Raw genomic sequence first — 21,073 nt, forward strand, 5'->3', positions numbered from 1 at the left:
CTCTTTTTGTAAACGTAACAACGTAGTATAAGACTGTGGACTCAGAACTGTACAGTGTGGCTTTAAATCCCAGACCAGCCACTTAGCCAGATAACTCTGGCTTATTAACCTCCCTATTAAGTTACTAACCTCCCTATTATTCCATTCCTCTGCCTGTAAAATGGCAATACGGGGTGGTTCGGTGACTGGAATACAGGGAAGATGGAATGGAAAAAGTAGGCAGGGATTTGATCATCAAGATCCTTGTGTGACATACCTGAGTGTTTAGACTTTTTCATGTAAGTAACAGAGCGTTGAAAGGGTAAAAAAAAAAAAAAAAAGGCAATAGTATGACATGGGATAGGTGTTCAATTTATTTAAAATCCCAGCTTCATTCAGTCTATACTAATACTGAACTATTGAAGAACTTCTTACAAATTTACCTTCTTGTTGGTACTATCATGCAGTTTTTGTTTCATCTCCATGTCCTGTGTTTACTGCTATTCCCTGGCTAAATTTTATTTGTTAAAAAGATTGGGTCAGTTTTGGTCTAGAATAGAACTCTCATGTAAGGGAGACCACAAAATAAAAAGGGTTATCTACACTGCCCTATTTTTTCTCTTGACAGAAATTCCATTTCTGGCTCTTTTTCTTATTTAGAACTTTTTAAATGTTCCCCTTATTTCAGGGAAGAATTTCTAACAGTACATTTGTATGCATTCTTGGTGACCTAAAAAGAAACAATAATGTGCATTAGGTTTGTAGTAACCTTTGCCTTTTAGGTACATGTGAGAAATGAGGTTATTTATCGTATCTTTGGTTCTGGCATACATCCATTACCAAAAATATTTTTTCATAACACTCTCCCTGCTCTGTTGTAAAGACATAGAGAAGGTTTGGGGCTCCTCAGCTAGGTCACAGTGTCCAGAAGACTGTGCCTCATCTCAGATTAGAATCAGTTTATTATTTGTGATACAAATCAAATTAACCAATAGTTCTTCACATTTCCCACTTCCTGTTCTTTTCCTCCGGACACAAAATAGGTTTGACGAGAAAAGTTCTTTGCTACCTTTTAATATTTTGAGCTGCCCATGTTTGGGATTCAAAGTATTTTTGGTGCTTATTGCTTAACTGGGCTGAAGATTATCTCATGTGACAGCATAGATCTCTTGTTTTGGAATTGCCATTACTTTCTAGAACAGCCACTCTGTACAGCGGCCAACATGCCCTGGATCCTCTTGCTTCATATTACAGTGATACTGCTTTGTCAGGGTAGAATTCAGCCTCACAGGGCTGGAGTCAGTCTCTGCTGACCTCATGCCACAGTACAGCATGTTCAAATCTGGGAGAAACCTGAGGGTTATTCGGCATATTCCTCCTCCTTCTCTCTCACAAGCATGGAACCCTCACTCTCCTCGGAAACCGTATGTTGTATATGTGTGTGTATCTGTCTTATTTTAAAAATCTCTTCCTTAGTCCTATAATTCTACAGCTTTAAGTGGGGGCTGGTCGAATAGACAGACACAGGAAATGCTTTGAGCTGCTGGAACTTAGCATTTTTCAGCAGTAGATCTCAGCCACAGGCATTTGCTATTTTTGGACTGACTCATGTGAGGTTGCAATAATTGAGAAGTATGTTGTGTGTTTCCTAGTTGTTCATTTTACCCACAGCTATTTGGGCAGAATGCACAGAGTGCTCTTTGGCTGTGTAGGCGTGCTCAGATCACAGTGGAGTGTCCCAGCTGTCACATATGAGGGGTGCTTCAGTGCAGAGTAAATGTCATCCTCACTCTCTCGGGCTAAATAGTTATCAGAAAATACGTGTTTCCTTCGGTGAACAAGAGTTTCGTTTGCATTTGGCAACTTGGGAAATGCTTGGGTTAAATTTGAAGATGCCAGGCATGCATAACAAATAAGAATTTGGATTAGAACCATTTGAAATATTTCTCACATTAAAAGTAGGTTCTTACCACTCAGCAGCTTGTTTTCAGTGTATTTTTCCCAAAGACTTGGTAAGTTTCTGAACTGTAAAGTAGTATACACATATCGCAGTGCTAAGTTCATGTCTCCAGATCAGCAGAACAGATCCCTGAGATACAACTGGATAGGAGGATGATCCAGTTTTATGCAAAACAACCACCGTGTTCACATTTCATCCATAGTCTTGAGTAGAAAACTTTGCCTATAGCTCGCTCGTACCATGATTTTTTGAGTTGGTTTTATAAATGATACATAGAGATTTTCTGAGAGTTAAATGCTAAAGCAAAGCAGACGCTGTAGTTTTACCTGATACTAAAGTTAATATCCATTAATATTATTTGCTATTGAGCCATTGGATTTGTTACCCTGGCTCCCGGCCCCATAAGACATTAACCACAACCCTGCTCAGAAACAGATTTAAGATCCAAACAGATTTTTACCCTGAAGTTTGATACTAAATTACTTTCTTATGCTTTATGGTTTGATCATTTAAATGCCAACTTTGTTAACAAATTTGTGCCTCTGCTCTTTACTCTTTTTTTCTGTTGTTTGTTCTGTATCTTGGATTTTAAAACTCTGGCACATCCCTATTTGTTCTGAGGATATAAAAGGTCAGTTTACTTATCTAAGTTTTGTTAAGAATGCTAGCCCAGGTTGAATGGGGTAGTCAGAAGGAAAGAATTCATAGGAGAGCCCTAAAAGGATAGGGGGTGGAGACTGATAATAAAACAGAAGTTAACTCATTTTTCTCCATTATTGACTGTCCAAAAAGGAGGAGGGAAATGTAAAACATAATTTAAACATTTTTAGTTGATTTTATGTTCTCCATTGATTGCATTAATTCATGAGTAGAGGAAGTTTGCTAAAAAATGTACTCAGTACCTGAGTAAATGATTGTAGATTAACTGTTTCCTTGCTTCCCTACCCATGTCTCTCTCTCACTTACTCAAACTGTTCATTGACTCTGATAAACTAAAATACTCTCATTGAAACAATGATTAAAATGTTCAGAAATGAGATACTTGCTCCAGCATCTGGAATTCTTAATATGACTATCTGGATACATCAATCTTCTATGGATTGGGGTTCTGCAATATGCTTTGTGAAGCGTTCATTCTAAACTACAGAATGAACATTTTGAAGGAAGACTCGAGAGGGGAAAATCTATCTGACTCTAGGAAATAAATCAAGAGTTTTAGAAAAGTGGGACACTACAGAACCCATTCTGTAAATGTTGAACTTATATCTGTACTTTAAATACAAAAGATTATAATATCCCCAGATGTTGACCAATTCTAAAGATGAATAATTCTCTTTTTCCTTTCTTAATTACCCTGTAACACCGCACATCTGTATGTTTATGTTAAAGTCATGTATGTAATGCAAACATTCCAGACAACTCCTTGACAATGTTGACATTGCCTGAGTTTTCTATACAAATGCCCAGAATTTACAGTGGCAATTTTAAAACATACATGTGTAATCACTTGGTCATATATGCTATACCTTTTAAACAAATGTTATTTATGTTGAGCTGTCACTATATTAAATGATGAACTTTTGAAAAACAAAGTAAAACTTCCTCAAGTCTGAACCTTCAAATTGCTGCTTGACCTAAATCTCATTGGTCCATAGGGCTTGGAGTGCCATAGATCAGATCCCATAGGAACAATGCAAAGTTCTACCTACATTATTTTTTAATTGTAGGATTTCTTTTTAATTGAGTTCCATTCAAAAGAAATAGCTAGAATAGTGATTTGAGTGGTGGGTGAGAAGTATAAAACACTGCAGCAGAAGGAGACTGTTTCAAGTTGCAGCATCTCCCTACTCCCAGTGTTCAAAATGCCTTCTTTTTCCTCTTCAAAACTAGTGAGCTCATGAGAATGTATTATATCCCTTAAGTCTACTGGAGGGCAAAAAAGTCAAGAACTCTGACTTAAAGCTTAAAAAAATTTGTCATAGATTATTTTAATTCATACCAGAAATTATTAAATGCCAACTCCAGTTTATCCTAGCTGAAACAGAGTGATGTAAACCAATCATTTGTGTGTTGAACAAACAGTTATTGAGAGTCTGCTATGTATCAGAGTTTAGGATTTGAAATGGGTTGGGATATATCAATGAACAATACAGACAAATCCTCTGCCCTCATGTGGTTTACCTTCAAGTTGGGGAAGATGACAACAAATAATAAACTTATAAGTAAACTATGGAGTATGTTAGGGATGGGCTATAAAAATAATAAAGCTGGGTAAGGAAGATTGGAAGTACTGGGGGCAGACTGCCATTTTTAATAGGATAGTAAATGTAATCCTCATTTTAAAAAAAGAGACATTTGAGGAAGGGTTTGAAAGAGGTGAGCAGGTTAACCATACAACTGTCTGAGGAATGAGCATTCCTGGCAGAGGGTACAGCCAGAACAAAGGGCAGGAATGTTTCTGATGCATACAAGGAATAGGAAAGAGGTTGGTATGACTGGAGTAATAATGGAGGGGAGAGTGGGAGGAATTGGGGTGTCAGAAATTTAATAGCGTCCTCTCAATTATCTATTGCTGTATAATAAACCACCTCAAAACTTAGTGACTTAAAACAACTATTTCATTTGCTCACAGTTTTGTGAGTCATCTGTTTGGGCTGGACTCTGTTGGGTGGATCTTGTGCTAGTCTTGCGTGGGGGTCACTGTAGTTGTCGGGTGGCTTAGATGGGACTGGATGGTCTAAGATGGCCTCCCTTACATTTCTGGCAGTTGGTACTGGCTGTCAGCTGAGCCTCTCTCCACGTGGTACACGATTTTAGCCTGGAAAGCTGTAAGGATGGAGTTGTCATTAAATGAGATGTAAAGCCTGCTGGAGGTCTCAGTGTAGCAACAGAGACCAAGCCCCAATGCACAAATACTTTTTAAGTCTCTCCTTGTGTCATATTTGGTAATGTTTCATTTAGCCAAAGCAAATCCATGGCCAAACCCAGTTTCACAGGATGGAGAAATAGACTCCACTTCTTGGTGGGAGGAATGGGAAAGTCAAATTGTAAAGGGAAGGGCTACTAGATTGGATGAATTTGTGGCTATTAATTGCCAGATAGAGGACCAGATCAGGTACGCCCTTGAAGACCATTTTTAAGGACTGGCTTTCTCTTTTGAGTGTAAAGGGGATTCATTGAAGAATTTTAAGCAGAGAAGTGACACGATTTGACTTAGGTTTTTAAGGGATCATTTTGGCTGTAGTATTGAGAATATATTATAGGGCAGCAAGGGAGACCAGTAGGGAGGCCATTGTAGTAATCCAGACAAAATGATGATCATGGGTCAGACTAAAGGCATAGAGGTGAAGACAGTGAGAAGTGGTTAGATTTTGAATGTAGAGCCAATAGGATTTTCTGGTGGATTGGATGTAAGGTATGAAAGAGAGAACTGATAATTACAAGGATTTTAGCTTCAACAGTTGGAAGAATGGATTTGTCATTAACTGAGACGTAAAGTCTGCTGGTGGGGCAGGTTTTGTGGGAAACAGCAAGAGTTCGTTTTGAGATGTCTCTTAGACACCTAAGTGGGAATGTTGAATAGACAATTAGCTATATGAGTCTGGAATTTAGGAGAGACATCTGGGCTGAAAATATAATTTAATGAGGTACCACAATTAGATGGTATTTAAAGTCACGAGACTAGGTGAAGTCATCAAGATGGAGAATGAATGTAGATAAGAGAAGAGGAAAAAGTACTGAACTGTGAGCACTCCAGTTTGAGAAGAGGAAGAGGAGGAAGAGTGGCCCATGATGGATGAGGAAAATCAAGAGAGTGTGGTGTACTGGAAGCCAAGTATAGAAGCTCTTCATAGAAGAAGAGAAACACCAACTGTGTCAAATGTTGCTGATAGGTCAAGTAAGGTGAGGACCAAGAACTCGTCTTTGGATTTCGTTATGTGGAGACGATTGGTCACCTCAACAAAAATGGTAGAATGATAAGATAAAAGCCAGTTAAGTGGGTTTGAGAATGGGAAGAGAGGAATTTGGAGACAGTGAATTTTAGACACTTTTTGAGTTTTACTGCAATAGGGAGCAGAGAAGTAGGGCAGTAACTAGTGGAGGAAATGAGGTCAAAAGTAAGTTTCTTTAAGGTGGGAGATGGGAAAAATGGTGCTGATAGGAAGAATTCAGTAGAGAGGAAAAATTGACCCATTTCTTTATTCTATTTAGTAAACTTAAGTGCGCTTACATGTGCAGGCACTATTCAAAGCGCTTTACAAATATGCATTCGTTTAATGTGAGAATGAAACAATGACTGGCCATTCAGTATAAAGTACTGTAGTGGTTACTGTAAGGACTTCAGGGATGTATAGGACACAATCTCTGACTTAAGGACTGTTTTAACTGTAAACATTAAAACTGTAATGCTTGGGACTGGCCCCATGGCCAAGTGGTTAAGTTCACACTCTCCACTTCGGCGGTCTAGGGTTTCACTGGTTCAGATCCTGGGCACGGACATGGCACCGTTCATCAGGCCATGCTGAGGCGGCATCCACATAGCACAACCAGAAGGACCTACAACTAGAATATATAGCTATGTACTGGGGGGCTTTGGGGAGAAGAAGGGGGGAAAAACTGTAATGCTTAAGTTCAGTTTTTTATTAATGTTAAAATTAGGTATAGAAAGGTATTTTCTAGGTATTGTTAATTCTTTGAAAAATAGACAAGTTTGCAGTCCTTTAGCACTAAATTGTTACCGTTAAAGACCAATGGATAGGAGTACATAAATAAGTACTTTATAAAAGAAGCCCTAATTAGTAAGGTATTGAACAGATTTCCTAAGTTTGAGTTATTCCAGGGGTTGGCTCCATGGCTGAGTGGTTAAGTTCGCACGCTCTTCTTCGGCAACCCAGGGTTCACTGGTTCACCTGGACGTGGACGTACGCACCACTCATCAAGCCATGCTGTGGCAGCATCCCACATAGAAGAACTAGAATGACCTACAGCTAGGACATACAACTATGTACAGGGGCTTTGGGGAGGGAAAAAAAAAAAAGGAAGATTGGCAACAGATGTTAGAGCCAATCTTCCTCACCAAAAAGCATACTTAAAAAAAAAGTTATTCCAGACTAAACTCATTTCCTTTGTTAATAGGATTACTATACCTAGTAAATGAGAGGTACTCTGAAGATAGAGAGTATCTAGATTTCAGCAGCACATTTAAGAGTTTTTCTTGATATCTTTGGGACGAAATTATAACTGATTATTCATAGCTGAGTGAGTTAGTGTATGAGTGAGAAGAGTACCAACTTGGATAAATATCACGCTGGAACAAGGTCTCTGTTGGTTTGCTGCAAGATACTTCCTGTCCTGTTTAACTTCTTCATTAATTTCTTGTCTAAAGACATTGCCATGCTTAATCAGAGTTGAAGATGACAAGCAGCTGAAAAGAATAATTAAAATTTTGGCGGGGGGGGGGGGGGGGGGGGCGCTACTGCCCTGGTGTGGTAGTGGTTAAGTTCCTGCACTCTGCTTCAGCAGCCTGGGGTTCACAGGTTTGGAACCCTGGGTGTGGGCCTAGCACTGCTCATCAAGCCACACTGTGGTGGCACCCCACATAAAATAGAGGAAGATTGGCACAGATGTTAGCTCAGCTACAATCTTTCTCAAGCAAAAAGGAAGATTGGCAACAGATGTTAGCTCAGGGCCAATCATCCTCACAAAAAAAAATGAGCTGTAGAATTGGAATCCAGTGATATTCTCAAATAAAAAGCAGAAGTCATCACATTATGTGATTCAGCTGTACCACATTTATATGATTTATGGAAAGGGCAACTATTCTTAATACGTTTTCAGTTAAAGAGAAAGCAAACACAGGAACTAAATTAAATGCTGTGACTAGATTCTCTAGCAAATCTCTGACTCTTAATAAAGTAATTTATATACTGCACCAAAAAGAAAGTCTGCCTTGTGGGATAATTAACCTAAATTCATTGCAATAAATTTTAAGAATTAGGATATCTTAGTCATTCTTTGAAATTAAAATTCTAGAAAGGAAGCATTATTAGTATTACCTTAATATTAGGATATTATATCAGAAACATTGTTATAAAATCACAACATAAAACACCCTGAGAGAAAACAGAGTTCCTACTAGTGGAAAAGAATAAATGAGGTGCCTAACAATATCCCTATCTCAATTTTGTTTACAAAGAGACACTAAACATGCATTTGATAATTATTGATTATGGTCAAATTTGTCTTATTAAAGTTTTCTCCTTAATTTGCAAGGCAGAGCGCTAAGTTATTAGGAATTTTAATTAGGACTTTTTCATTCCAACCCCCTGGATTAGCGGCCTGCAAGTTCTGTAATACCCCATAAAACCTTAGCAGTTATCTCAGTTTTTAACTTTAAAATGTTTTGCAAATTAATTTTTATAAAATCATAAGGAGATAAAAGTAATTCTATTGGAACATATTCATGGTAAGATGGAAAATGTTTATTCCCTGAGTGTCTGCTGAAGTAAGGAACAGATTAAAGACAGTTCTGCATTGATTTTGGAAGTAATGGCTTGAAAACAGAGGTCTTTTATATTTATTGCTTCTTAGTTTTATATGAGAATTTTGTCTCCTAATTTTAATTGTGAATGATTTTTTCCCCCAGACATTTCTAATAAATTTCACTTAATGGGGAAGATTATCTTTTAAGGTCTGTTGCAACTCTAATTTGGAATTCTGTGAATTTTTTTTTTTTGTAGCTCTACTTTTTATGTGGTTGTAGAATCTCAGAAACTAAATCCTTAGAGGATTAAAATTAATTCACAAATAAACACTATCTAGCAATCAGAGATGGCTCTGTGAAACACTGAATACAAAAAAAATTAGAAGATTCCAATTCAGAAACCAGCCACAACTAGCTATGGACTTAAATAATATAAGCATGTATTTGAGGTGATATGATTTATGATTTTATTTCTTACTGATTCATTCAACAGACATTTATTGAGCCTACACTGTCTACCCACTGTCTGCCTGGTCCTAAAGAACCAGGAGTGAATGTAGGGCCCTCTATGTGTATCCCCCCTCTTTTTTATAATTATAAATGAATTGGTCTTATATAACTTTTAGGGAGCCTTATTTTATGAGTAGTTCCAGTAGGATCACAGGTTGTTGACCTGTGGCCATAGGTTCTTATTTAACCATTACGTTCAGTGATCACCTGTGTTAATTTACCCATTCAAATACTCCACCAAGGCTGTGTACTCTAATGGAATACAGAAACCTCAGAATAGGATTTCTTCTCTCTTCTTCGTTGGAATAAGTCATTTTATTGTTAGGTTTTTTTTTTTTTAAGTATCTCAAATAAGTTGATGCTGAGGAAATCAGACCAGTGAACATGATGGCATCTATTATTGGATTCTGGCAAGTAAAATCAAGATTGAAGGCTTAGGGCCGGCCCTGTGGCTGAGTGGTTAAGTTCGCACACTCCGCTTCAGCGGCCGGGGGTTTCACCAGTTTGCAACCTGGGCATGGACCTAGCACTGCTCATCAGGCCATGCTGAGGCACTGTCCCACATAGCACAACTAGAAGGACCTGCAGCAAGAATATACAACTATGTACAGGGGAGCTTTGGGGAGAAGAAGAAAAAGAAAAAAAAAGATTGGCAGCAACTGTTAGCTCAGGGCCAGTCTTTAAAAAAAAAAAGATTGAAGGCTTATAGGTTTTTAAAGAATGAATCAAGTTTTGTGAAAACTCTTGAATTGTAAAATCCAGATGTCCAGGAACTTATCAACTCCTCCCTAAGTCCCTCCCCACCCCCAATTTTTGAAAATGTGAGAGGATGTTTTGGTTGTCACAAAGACTTGGGGAGGGAACTTGATGCTGGCATTTAGTGAATAGAGCAGGCCATAATGGCCAAAACATCAGAAGTAACCCTGGTTGGGAGCAAAGTCTCCAGGCATATCCCATCTCCCTCTGCTCTTCTCTATTCTCCTCCTTTTCCTTCCTCACTAGAAAGGAGAACCCCAGCTGTACAGATATTAGGGGTAGTGATATGCCCTTACTACCCTGATGCCCTTTGTACAGCTCTCATTCAGTGCCATTCCCTTTTTTATAGCTAGGAGTGTTTTTTGAGGAAACACTGGTGTCTAAATTAAGATTTGAAGGGACATTAGTTCTCTATACTTTCTATACTAGAACATATTTATTGACCCCAGTAAAAAGTATCGTGTTATCTTCTTCCTTTTCTCCTTTATGATTAGAATCATTACTACTGCTGTGTATACATCTATAGATTGATCCAATTCAGTGAAGTTCTAGGAGTGAGTTGTTTCTTAGCTTCAACTTTGACAGTGAACCTGTGCTTGTGCTATTTTTCTAAAACAATGCAGATTCTCATTCAGCCATTTTGATTACAGTAAGCCTGGTGTGAGTTTGGAATTCAGAAAAGTTAGTACCTTTGACCTCAGCGGACTTTTTCACTTATACATTCTGTTCCCATTTAATGTAAACACATTTGGGCCAAAGAGCATGTGAATATTTGGCTTTGTATTTGTCAACTTACATTAAATATTGACACCAGTTATAGAAGTACCCCTAGGAGATCCTTTTCTTTGGATCAAAATTTCAGCTTCACTTTTTTTCTAATGATTTCTAAGTAACTGTTTTTCCCTTATTGCAGTTCAAAATACCTAAATTTGAATTCATAATACTCTTTCCCAAAACTAACCCTGTTTTTCATCTTCCCTGTTGGAACTGCATCACCATTCTCTTACGCTGGAAGCTTGGGCATCATCTTTGATTCATTCTTCTCTTTCATCTCCACTGTCAACAAATCCTCTTGGTTCCTTCTTCAGAAGAATCACTAGCCCTTTTCTTTTACATCTCTTCTACAACTCCTTTACTCCAATCCTTATCATGTTTCAGTATTCTTACCTCTAGTCTCTCACCTCTCTTCTTCAAGCTTTTGATCCCTCAGGTTAAAACTACCAAAGAAGGCAGAATGTGTTAAATCATAATGTCTCAGGAAGAAATGGGGGACAAGTGAGTAGTAACTCAGATCATCTCATCTGCATCAGAGTAAAATTTTCCTTTGTCTTTTATTCTAAATTTTAACTAATACTAAAGATTTATTTACTCATTTATTCTTTCATTTAACAGTATTTATTAAGTATATTTTCTGATGTTAATAGCTAAATATTATACTTACTGTCTTTTCATTCTCCTTTGACAATTCATCTTTTCTCATCAACCATCCTATTTATGCTTTCTCTAGTTTTTCATCTCCAACCTCAACCCTGTAAGCTCCAGTCCTGTTAGATACTAAACCTTGATTCATTATAAGCTCTCTAAATCACACAAGTCCCACAACTGATGAGTGGCAAAGCTCTCAATTCTGTCTCCTCTTGCAGACAGTAACCTTCCAACCCCATCTTACTAATATAATAAGGCCTATTGTCTAAGCTTAATGATGTGAAAAATAGAGTACTATAATGTGATGGTATCTCAGAAAAAGGGTAAAGGAATGAGAAATTGACGATTTGGTTGTTTTTTAATAACAAACTTTAAGAAATTTGGCAAGACTTACATGTCCATCAGTAGCCAGTTATTGTCTACAGTGTCTGTGTCTTCACCTTGCTTCCTATTCTTTCTTGATATTTTGAGTCATATGGCCATTCTTAAAGAATATTTGGAAACACTATGGGTCTATGCAATTGAATGGAAAATTAAATAACAAAGAATAATGAAGCCAGGTTATTTAAAGATGTAATAGCTTCGTATCTGTCCCCCACCCCCAAACCATTTATAGCTAGTAATATTTTGGAAGGAATAAATTGAGATAAATCCTTGTTCTCTACATGGACTTGAAATAGCCTATTGAATGCCATTTTTCTTCATTTTAACAATTTTTGTATTTTCTGACAATATGGGAGATGTGTTTATTTTTTGTTCCTGAGGGCCCCAGTATGGTCTGTTGTTGACCTGAGATTTGGAAGTTATAAAATAGATATTAAGTAAGGATTTTCAGGAGATGGCTTATGTAGCTCTGACATTCATGGAGTATAGACAGAAAACAGCTCTTTGCCATGGTGAATAGCAACATAGCATTACCTGTATGTTACCTCCAGGTGGTATTTTTTCAGATGTAGAATATACTTGGCATCTCCTAGGGATTTACTTTATAATTTTGAAATTTCTGAGCTTTTTGTTTTGTTTCATTTTTTTTATCATTGAAGGTGTGACCTCATTTAGAAAATAAAATTAAATCAACCTGGTGCCACCAAAGACTCTATATTTTTTCTTCCTCATGAGCCTGCTATTTTGAAAATGTTTGTTTACAAACAGCATATATTATTTTCCCTTTCCAAAAAATGTAATTATAGACTAAGAGCCAGTCAGCAATTCTGAAGAGCACTAGTGTAGTGATACCACCTGGAGTAGTTATAATTCCAGAGAAAATTAAATATTTGTCATTTTAATCTGCCTATACAACTTTATTATGGGTGAAAGTACACATTCCATTGGGCATTTGGAAATCCTGAAAACAACTTGACCCTTTTGTGGACCTCGGGTTGGAGACCACTATTCTATACTATGTCTCATGACATCAAAAATACTATTTTTATTATACCACTTCATTTTATGAAATAGATTTTTGTATGATTCTGCAGTTGCTTTGCAGGGGGTTTCCTGGCCCTTCCTTGAGTGAAAGAGTGGTATTCCAGTCAAGGCTTTATGGTACTTTGCAGTTGTGAAACAGCTCCCAGGAGCACCTTTGAGCCCCTTAGGTGGTAAATGACATTGTGGTACATGATTCCTTTAAGAATCTAAATAAGCAGGCTTCACTTATTAAGTGTCTGGGATAGCACTGCGGGTAATTTAGCTAGTTTCTGAAGAAGGTCAGTGCCTATATTCTTCCTTCTTAAAACCTCGTAATTCTGATGTTAGCTTTGGCACTAAGCAAAACCCTTTGTTGCACTCCTTTCTGAGCTAATTGGTTCTAAGCAGTAAAAGAAAGTGCTTGCCTTATTTAGAGGTTCATCTGACCACAGTAATCTCAAAAGATTTTAAACCCCTTTCCACTTCCTTGCTTTGTCATTTTTCTGCTCCCCCCACCCACTGACTGATTATGGGAGTTTGCTTTTGCATAAAGAGAGCTGCAGAAGTCAGACAAAACCTACCTCTATACAGTTAGAGACTTTTTAGTTGAACTAGTTGCCACGTGGAGGAGAGCAGGAGAAAGAGACTCCTTGAGGAATGCACAGCCAGCTTATGTGACACATTTTAACTTTAGTGTCTTGCAAATTTTTTCTCTGCTATCTATGACTACAGATAGTAACTGATTTACTAGATTTATCATTTTTCTTCCTTGACTCAACTTTGCTTTTCCCATCTTTTGCCACTTTGGGAAAAACTTACCCAGTCAGTCATCAGTCATCAACATCAAAGAATGTCAGTCTATAGGAACAGAACAAGTTCTATAGTCTTTGGACAGTTTTCCCCAGTGGAGCCTTCGTGAATAAAACATGGTAAAGGGTGAAAGAGAAGGAGAACATGAGGCATTTTATCTGAAAAATAAAGTAGTATTCATGAAGTCTGATGGCTGAGATAGCTTTAATAATATAGGGAAGCCTCTGGAATTAGCCTGCGTTTTAATAAAGAACATCCTTTGTCTGAGATTTTCTTCCAAATAATTGTGAGGAGGGGGCAAGTTTGAGCCATAAGTTAATAATTGAGGCTGGGTGAAGAGTGCACAGGATTCATTATCCTCTCTGCTTTTATATATATGTTTGAAATGTTGTATAATAAAGAAGTTTTTAAAAGACATCTTTTCCCCAGGAGTCTTTTGGAAGGATAAAATCTGTTTTCCTGTGAAATTTTCAACATCCTTCTAATACTCAATAGTGTTGAACACAATAAAGATATTATTGTAGGTTTGTGTTACTGAGGGGAAAAAATATTTTCTTGTCAGAGGTAATTCTGAATTTAGTAGGTTATTTTTTGTCTGTTATTATCCAGATTATGTGGCACTTATTCAGCAATGTGTAAATTTATTTCATAAATTAGAGTCTAATGAAACTTGTGTTCAGTTTTGTTTCTGTCCAAGGGTATATTCAGTAAACTTTAATCAGTGTTGAGAAGTCTGAAAAATGCTTAATGAAAAACTGGTATTAAACAATTTCTTTATAAAGTAACAAGCGTTTTTAGATTTTTTTAAAGGAACCTTTTTGTGTCATCAAATAAAATATCCCTGATACATCTCTAGGTAGTATTTTAGTTAAGGAGCCTGTTTTCTCAGTCTGGATCCTAATTTGACTTGGCTGCTAAATGCTGACTTAATCTTCAGTCTCTTCTATATTGTCAAGTTGATCGCTCATTAAAATATCTTTGCCAGTTGAGATGCTGTAACTTCGATCTAAAGCAGGTATTGACAGACTTTTTTTTTTGTAAAGAACCAAATAACATTTTAGGCTTTGAGGGCCACATATGTCTCTCTTAAATATTCTTTTGTGTTTTTTTGTTCTTTACAACTCTTTACAAATGTAAAAATAGTTCTTCACTCTTTTGTAAGAGCCTTATAAAAGTAGGCAGAAGTCTCTGCTAACTCCAACTAAACAATTGCTTTTTAATTGGATACTTTGAGAAATAAAAGGTAAGGATCCAAATGTTAAAGGTTATTTTTAAAGGTAAGATTATGACTTTCATACAACACTGAACACATGTCAAAGATTTTAACTCACTAATTAACCAGTTGTTGGGAACCGGTAAGGTGTTAAAATTAGTCCAATTGAGAATTGGACTTAGGGAAATTTATTTTCTCTATCAGACAGAATTTATTTGCATTGCACCACCAACACTACTGTAGGGGAGGAAGACATTTCCTCTTCCCAAATGTGGGTTCGTCTGGCTGGAGAACGAATTAAATTCACATGAGACAGAATAGCAAGAGAAAATTAAACAAAGCTTTATCAGGAACCATGGCCCGGGGCCTTTCTTCCTGAAAGAAGAAAGGGCACCGAAGAAGTGGGGTGCACAGAGTGGTTATATACCCCCAAACAGGGTGTTTCACATATGATTGAAATGTCCCTTTTACAATAGTCACGAGGCTGCTCTGTCAGCACAGCTCTTTATGGAAACAGCAGATAGGTCTGCTGTCTCAGTGAACGCAGCGCGGTGGCAGATGTGTTACCTTGGGCTGGGGGGGTCACAGATGAGCGCTGCAATCGGTTCCCAGCCTAAGGAAAGATGCTTAATCTTTAAGGAGATGCCAACGTTGGGAGGGAGAGGGAAGTCAGTTACAGGAGGTTACCAGAGAAGCACGATAAAATGCAGATTTAAGTCCTTACCTTTGGTATTGATTAAGAGTTTCTAGAGAGAAGGTCATCTCCTTTCTTCTTCCTGGTACAGAGAGGGAGGCACCATTTACAGATAGAGATTTACCTTACAAATGTAAATGTGTCCTAACAAAGGGCAAGTTCCATTCCTCAGAGCCTCCTTCCCTGTCCCAGTTTATCAAAAGCAATCAGCCTCAAATAATCCTGATGCCAAAGAGACATATCTTGGGGTGGCCAATTTCAGGTCCCTACACTATCCACAAGGTAATTTTCATCTCTACAGGTTGCAAATTAACCTAGCCAAAGACAAAGATGTAGACCTTCATAAAATCAGATAACCTCAAAGGATCCAGTAGACAACCCCAGACATTCCCTTGAAAGGTCACTTAAAATTTCAGTCTTTCACGATTTTTGCTGACAGTCTCCCATCTTTCGTGATCACGAATAATTTCCAAAGATAATGGTTGGTCTCATTAAGTTTGACCTTATTATTTACATAGGTGCAGGAAGAGTGCTAATTAATCATGTAGACATCCTTGAATTTTCTTTGCAAATCCAGAGTGATACAGTTTTGAACAACCAAGGCTAACAGATTAACTTGTGTTTAGAAGCTTTCATGAGGAATCTTAGATTGAACTTTTAAACACCTCTATTATTTCCTATCCCAAGGTAAGGAAACCACGCCAGAGAAACTCACTAGATTTTACCTGCAGTGCTGATAAATTTGGGTGAGTTAATCTCATTTTCAAGTCTCCAACATGTGCTAAGGCTTGCCAGGAAGTAAGTTACTTCTCTCTTGCCTATAAGCCAGGGACCCTGTAAATGAGGCATCAGGTCAGTTTACCTAAGAGGGCTTTGTCATAGGTATTTATAAAGCCAACTCTGATTCCTTAATTTGTTTTTTCACATGTGATTAAATAAGAATCATTCTCAAATATGACATTCCAGGTATGTATGGTTACAAAATCCAGTTGTACCCTGATAAAAAGGGGATAAGATTGGTATCGATCCTATGCAAGTAACTATATTGCCATAAAGAGTTGAGGAAAACTCAGTAAGTTTCTGAATGCTGAAGATTCAGTGAAAATCAGATACCACTTAATATTTTATTTCAGATCACAAAAGCAGAGTCTGCTAAAATGTGGGTTAGAAATAGTTTTGGAAGAAAGTGTGAAAGGGCTTCCTCATATAGCCACAAAAAATAGAACATTAAGATAACATCAACAATACTCTAAACAAATAACCATGATAAAATTTCCCTCATCAGTTCATTTAGTCCTGTGTAGTTAATTCTTGTTCAGATGGAACCTGGAAAAATAATTAAAAACAGAACTCGGGGGGCTGGCCCCGTGGCCGAGCGGTTAAGTTCGCGCGCTCCGCTGCAGGCGGCCCAGTGTTTCGTTGGTTCGAATCCTGGGCGCGGACATGACACTGCTCATCAAACCACGCTGAGGCAGCGTCCCACATGCCACAACTAGAAGGACCCACAACGAAGAATATACAACTATGTGCCGGGGGGCTTTGGGGAGAAAAAGGAAAAAATAAAATCTTTAAAAAAAAAAAAACAAAAAAAAACAGAACTCCGGTCAACAATCTGTTTTCATGAAACATTTGCTTCTGGACTGAAAAGCATCCTGGAAATCCTGATCCTGTCCACTGGCACAGTCTGAAAGTTACCTAAGCGTTGTCAGCTCAGAAGCACGTCCCCAAGAGTCTGTTCTTTGGAAAAGCAGTAGTTTATAGAGTACTTTGTACAGTCCTTTCCATGAGACTCTCACAGATAGTTTGAGGAGTAAAAGTCATCCTGAAAGTTTCATTTTTCTATATTTAGGATCCCGTGTTGGGAAGGCTAAATTAAAACAGTTATCAAAGGAGATTGGGCCCTTGATTAAGTTAGGCTCATGGGTGAGAACAATACTTGGTTGTTTAATCAAAATGACAATAAAACATAATAAACATATAAAGGAATTCAATTGTAAAGAATCGTAGCTCTTTTACAAGAATGTTTCTTATTTCTAGGTTGGTTGGTTATTTTTTAGATTGGCACCTGAGCTAACATCTCTTGCCAGTCCTTTTTGTCCTTCTTCTCCCCAAAGCCCCTCAGTACGTAGTTGTGTATCCTAGTTGTAGGTCCTTCTAGTTCTACTATGTGGGACACAGCCTCAGCATGGCTTAACGGAGCGGTGCCATGTCTGCGTCCAGGATTGGAACCGGTAAAACCCTGGGCCACCAACACATAGAGCTATCTATGGCTTCAGTTCTACAACCTCAGCCATGGGTCAAAAATAAACACAAAAATACAAAACCTTAATAAAGATCTCAAAGAGCTATTCTCCTTTATAATATATACATGCATTCTTGAGTTGAGCTCAGTATAGACAAATCAATGAAAGAAAAGTCTAACAAAGTAAATTCTCTTTTGGTTTCTTACCCAACAGAAAATAGATATCTATCACTCTTCTACAGAGACTGCCAAATGGTCAAACCAGAAAAATCAAATTCTTGATCTGTGCTGCCATCAGTGAGGAGTAAATTACCAACTGTGCGTAAACCGGAAACAAAAACAAAATCAGCAAGAAGGGGGAAAAAATGAGAGAACTAGAAAGTGAGCAAAATTAAAGTTCTATTGCCAATTGGGATTTACTTTGGGAGCCCAGAAGAGATGTACGCAGGCTAATACAGCCAACAAAGGGTACTTCTCTGGCAACTCAGGTAAATCCATTGGCATCTCAGTGGAACTTCAAAAACTGTTTTTAAGGGGCCAACCTTAGTTGCTTAGTGGTTAAGTTTGGCAGGCTCTGCTTCGGCAGCCCAGGTTCGGTTCCCTGGGCACAGACCTACACCTCCGTAGGGGCCTGTTAGTGGCCATGCTGTGCTGGCAGCCCACATACTAAAAAATAGAGGAAGATTGGCATGGATGTTAGCCCAGGGCAAATCTTCCTCAGCAAAAAAAACTGTTTAAGGATAATTTTTTTAAGGTAAGATCATGACTCTCATACAAATATGTAATGAACATTTCGTATACACAAGATCTACTTTAGACCCAGGCAACTTTTCAGGGCTTCTGTGTTCCATATGATGGCTCATCCAATCAAGGTAGTTTTGATCTAATAGAACCTTCCCAACACATGCTTCAGTGATTTTAATGGTAGAAAAGAGGATAGAAGAGCTTCATAACAGTGTTTGGTTTGGCTTTCTCTGAGTGGTTAGATTACAAATAATTTTTGCTTTTTTTTTATGCCCGCTTGTGTTTTCACAGTTTTCTATGATGAACACAATTGTCTTAAAGGAATGTATATTAAAAACGTTAATAAACAGAATTAAACAAACATCAGCTAGTGTTGATGCTAGCAGCGCAGGAACGAGTTTTTTGTCATTGTTTTTGTAGAAACAGATATTTACTCTGTTGAAACCTTACAACCTAATTTTTTTTTTTAAAGATTTTATTATTTTTCCTTTTTCTCCCCAAAGCCCCCTGGTACATAGTTGTATACTCTTCGTTGTGGGTCATTCTAGTTGTGGCATATGGGACACTGCCTCAGCATGGTTTGATGAGCAGTGCCATGTCTGCGCCCAGGATTCGAACCAACGAAACACTGGGCCACCTGCAGCAGAGCGCACGGACTTAACCACTCTGCCATGGGGCCAGCCCCACAACCTAATTTTTAAGCAAAGACAAAACTTATATTCAGTCATAAAATTCTTTATTAATTAATTCTGGAGAGTCAAGGTCAGAGTTCTGTGCCTCTAGAGATAGAAGAGAAATTTCTGGAGCCATAGTTTCAACCCAGAATTTTCTTCAAATTCATTCAAGGTGCTTTAGAAAGACTTTCTTTGACCTCTCAGTACTGTGCTAGCCTGAGCTTCCAGCCCCATACTTAAGTAGAAGTACAGAAATTATCACAGCTTTAGGCTCATGGAAAGGACTATACTGTAGTATATCAAATGGTCTTCACATCCAGTTCCTTTCTACATATTGATCTCAGAGAAATGTTACTAGATATTATACATTATACATGCTATACTGTATTTTCTAATCATTAAAATTCTTCCTGTGGGGGGCTAGCCCGGTGGCGCAGCAGTTAAGTTCGCACGTCCCACTTCTCAGCAGCCTGGGGTTCGCTGGTTTGGATCCCGGGTGCGGACATGGCACTGCTTGGCACGCCATGCTGTGGTAGGTGTCCCACGTATAAAGTAGAGGAAGATGGGCACAATCTTAGCTCAGAGCCAGGCTTCCTCAGCAAAAAAAGAGGAGGACTGGCAGTAGTTAGCTCAGGGCTAATCTTACTCAAAAAAAAAAAAAATCTTCCTGTGTACATTCTTCGAAACTGCTTTTACGAATGAACAAATAAAGCTCAGATCTGATAGCTTGCCTCAATCCCAAGTGACTTTTTCCGGGCAGGAACAATCTCTTTAAGATGTTCACTTTCATATGGTATCATGCGTATTTAATAAAGAGTATTTGATGGTACAGGGGCTGAGCCTGGGCTTACAATTATGGTGTTTTAATCTGTTGCTTAAATTTCAGAGAGCTTCAGTCCTTTTCGTTCAGAAGCATTTTTCCCCTTTGTCCATAGTGAATAAGACTTGAAGGTCTCATGCTCAATTTTCTTTTTCTTGCTTAATTTTCACTTAAATGTTTTTGTGAACCTAAAATGAAAAATAATAGAAGAAATGTTAGGAAAGCATGGAAATCTGTTCTAGCAATCTTTTAGTCCTTTATCAAAACATGGGTAGCTTGTTTTTTCTTTATATTTAATGAACCAAGCAACCTAAACAGTGTTATTTTATTGAGAATATTTTTAACCTTCTTTAAGCTATTCTCCAAACCTTATCTGGTTTTAAATGAGAAGACAAATGTGAGTGTTGAATTAATGCCCTGTAGCTTTAAATTCTACCAGTTTGATGCTTTTGTCTTTTATAAAAGATGCTTACAGCTCTAGAAGAGAGGCAGATACTGTCTGTGATCTCCATTCTCAGAGTCAAACTATTCATTTGCATTAGTAGCTCTGGCAAACTGCGCACGCACGCACACACACACGCTTGTTCTGCTTGTTTGGCAGAAGCTTTCTGTTTATTCAGCACAGAGTCCTCCCAGGCTTCCAGATGTAGAAAGCTCGAAGAGTTGATGCAAGAGACAAAACCGGAACTGTATGTAGGCTGAGGTGGGCACTGCGGAGGACTGGCTATGCGGGGATGTTGATGTGGTGCGGCTGTACCTGCCTGTTCTGTGAAAGGCACTTCTCTGAGGCTGTGAAGGTGAGAAGCCCAGGGATCCACTAGAAGCTTCATTTCGGCTGGCTCTTTGGTAAGGGAAGGCATTCCCAGTGGTAGCTGTCCTCATTTACATCGTTATTCTCGGAAACCAAGTATGTGCAGCCGTAACAGACTATGCCACAGCTCCCTTGCAGTTTGGAAGCTGGGACAAATGGAATGAGCTTATAGCCAAAAGAGGTTTTGATTTGTTTTCACGATCCAAGCTTGCTCTGGCAGTGCACAAATGAAGGATGAGCTTTGTGGCAAGCACAATCAGCAGACTGCCTGAGAGGGGGTTTTGGTAAGATGAATGTGTTGCTTGTGTTTTTTGGCGTGGTTTTTTTTCTTATTTTTTTATTTTTCTCTGTCAGCTACATAGAATTGCCTCTTAACAATAACTAAAACATTTTGCAAATTCACATTTGATGGAAAAGGATAGCCAAGGGAACTAGAAAGGAAAACATTATTTCTGATCATTTAGTTGTGACCTTTAGAGATAATCATCAAGTTTTCTCAGATATCCATGAGCAGGCAGAAGCCAGGAATTTCGAGAGCAAAGAA

General features: G+C 38.1%; 1 protein-coding gene across 17 annotated transcripts in view; it reads left to right on the forward strand.

Moving 5' to 3' along the window:
• TMCC1 (transmembrane and coiled-coil domain family 1) overlaps positions 1–21,073 on the forward strand; it is a 251,308-nt gene that overhangs the window by 182,063 nt on the left and 48,172 nt on the right. Inside the window, exon 4 of one of the 17 annotated variants that reach the window (XM_070237210.1) lies at positions 15,926–15,984. The exons of 10 other annotated variants lie outside the window; for them this stretch is intronic. Coding sequence is in view for 3 of the 7 variants with exons in the window: in XM_014731399.3 (XP_014586885.1) it covers positions 20,453–20,515 (63 nt within the window). In the remaining 4 variants the exon portion in view is untranslated. Of the gene's footprint in view, positions 1–1,150; positions 1,419–15,925; positions 15,985–20,139; positions 20,814–21,073 lie in introns of those variants that run through there. 6 more of the 17 variants (XM_014731400.3, XM_014731401.3, XM_014731399.3 and 3 more) reach the window with 6 other exon arrangements.

This window comes from Equus caballus, chromosome 16, assembly GCF_041296265.1.
Source record: "Equus caballus isolate H_3958 breed thoroughbred chromosome 16, TB-T2T, whole genome shotgun sequence".
In the NCBI taxonomy this organism is placed as follows: Eukaryota; Metazoa; Chordata; class Mammalia; order Perissodactyla; family Equidae; genus Equus; species Equus caballus.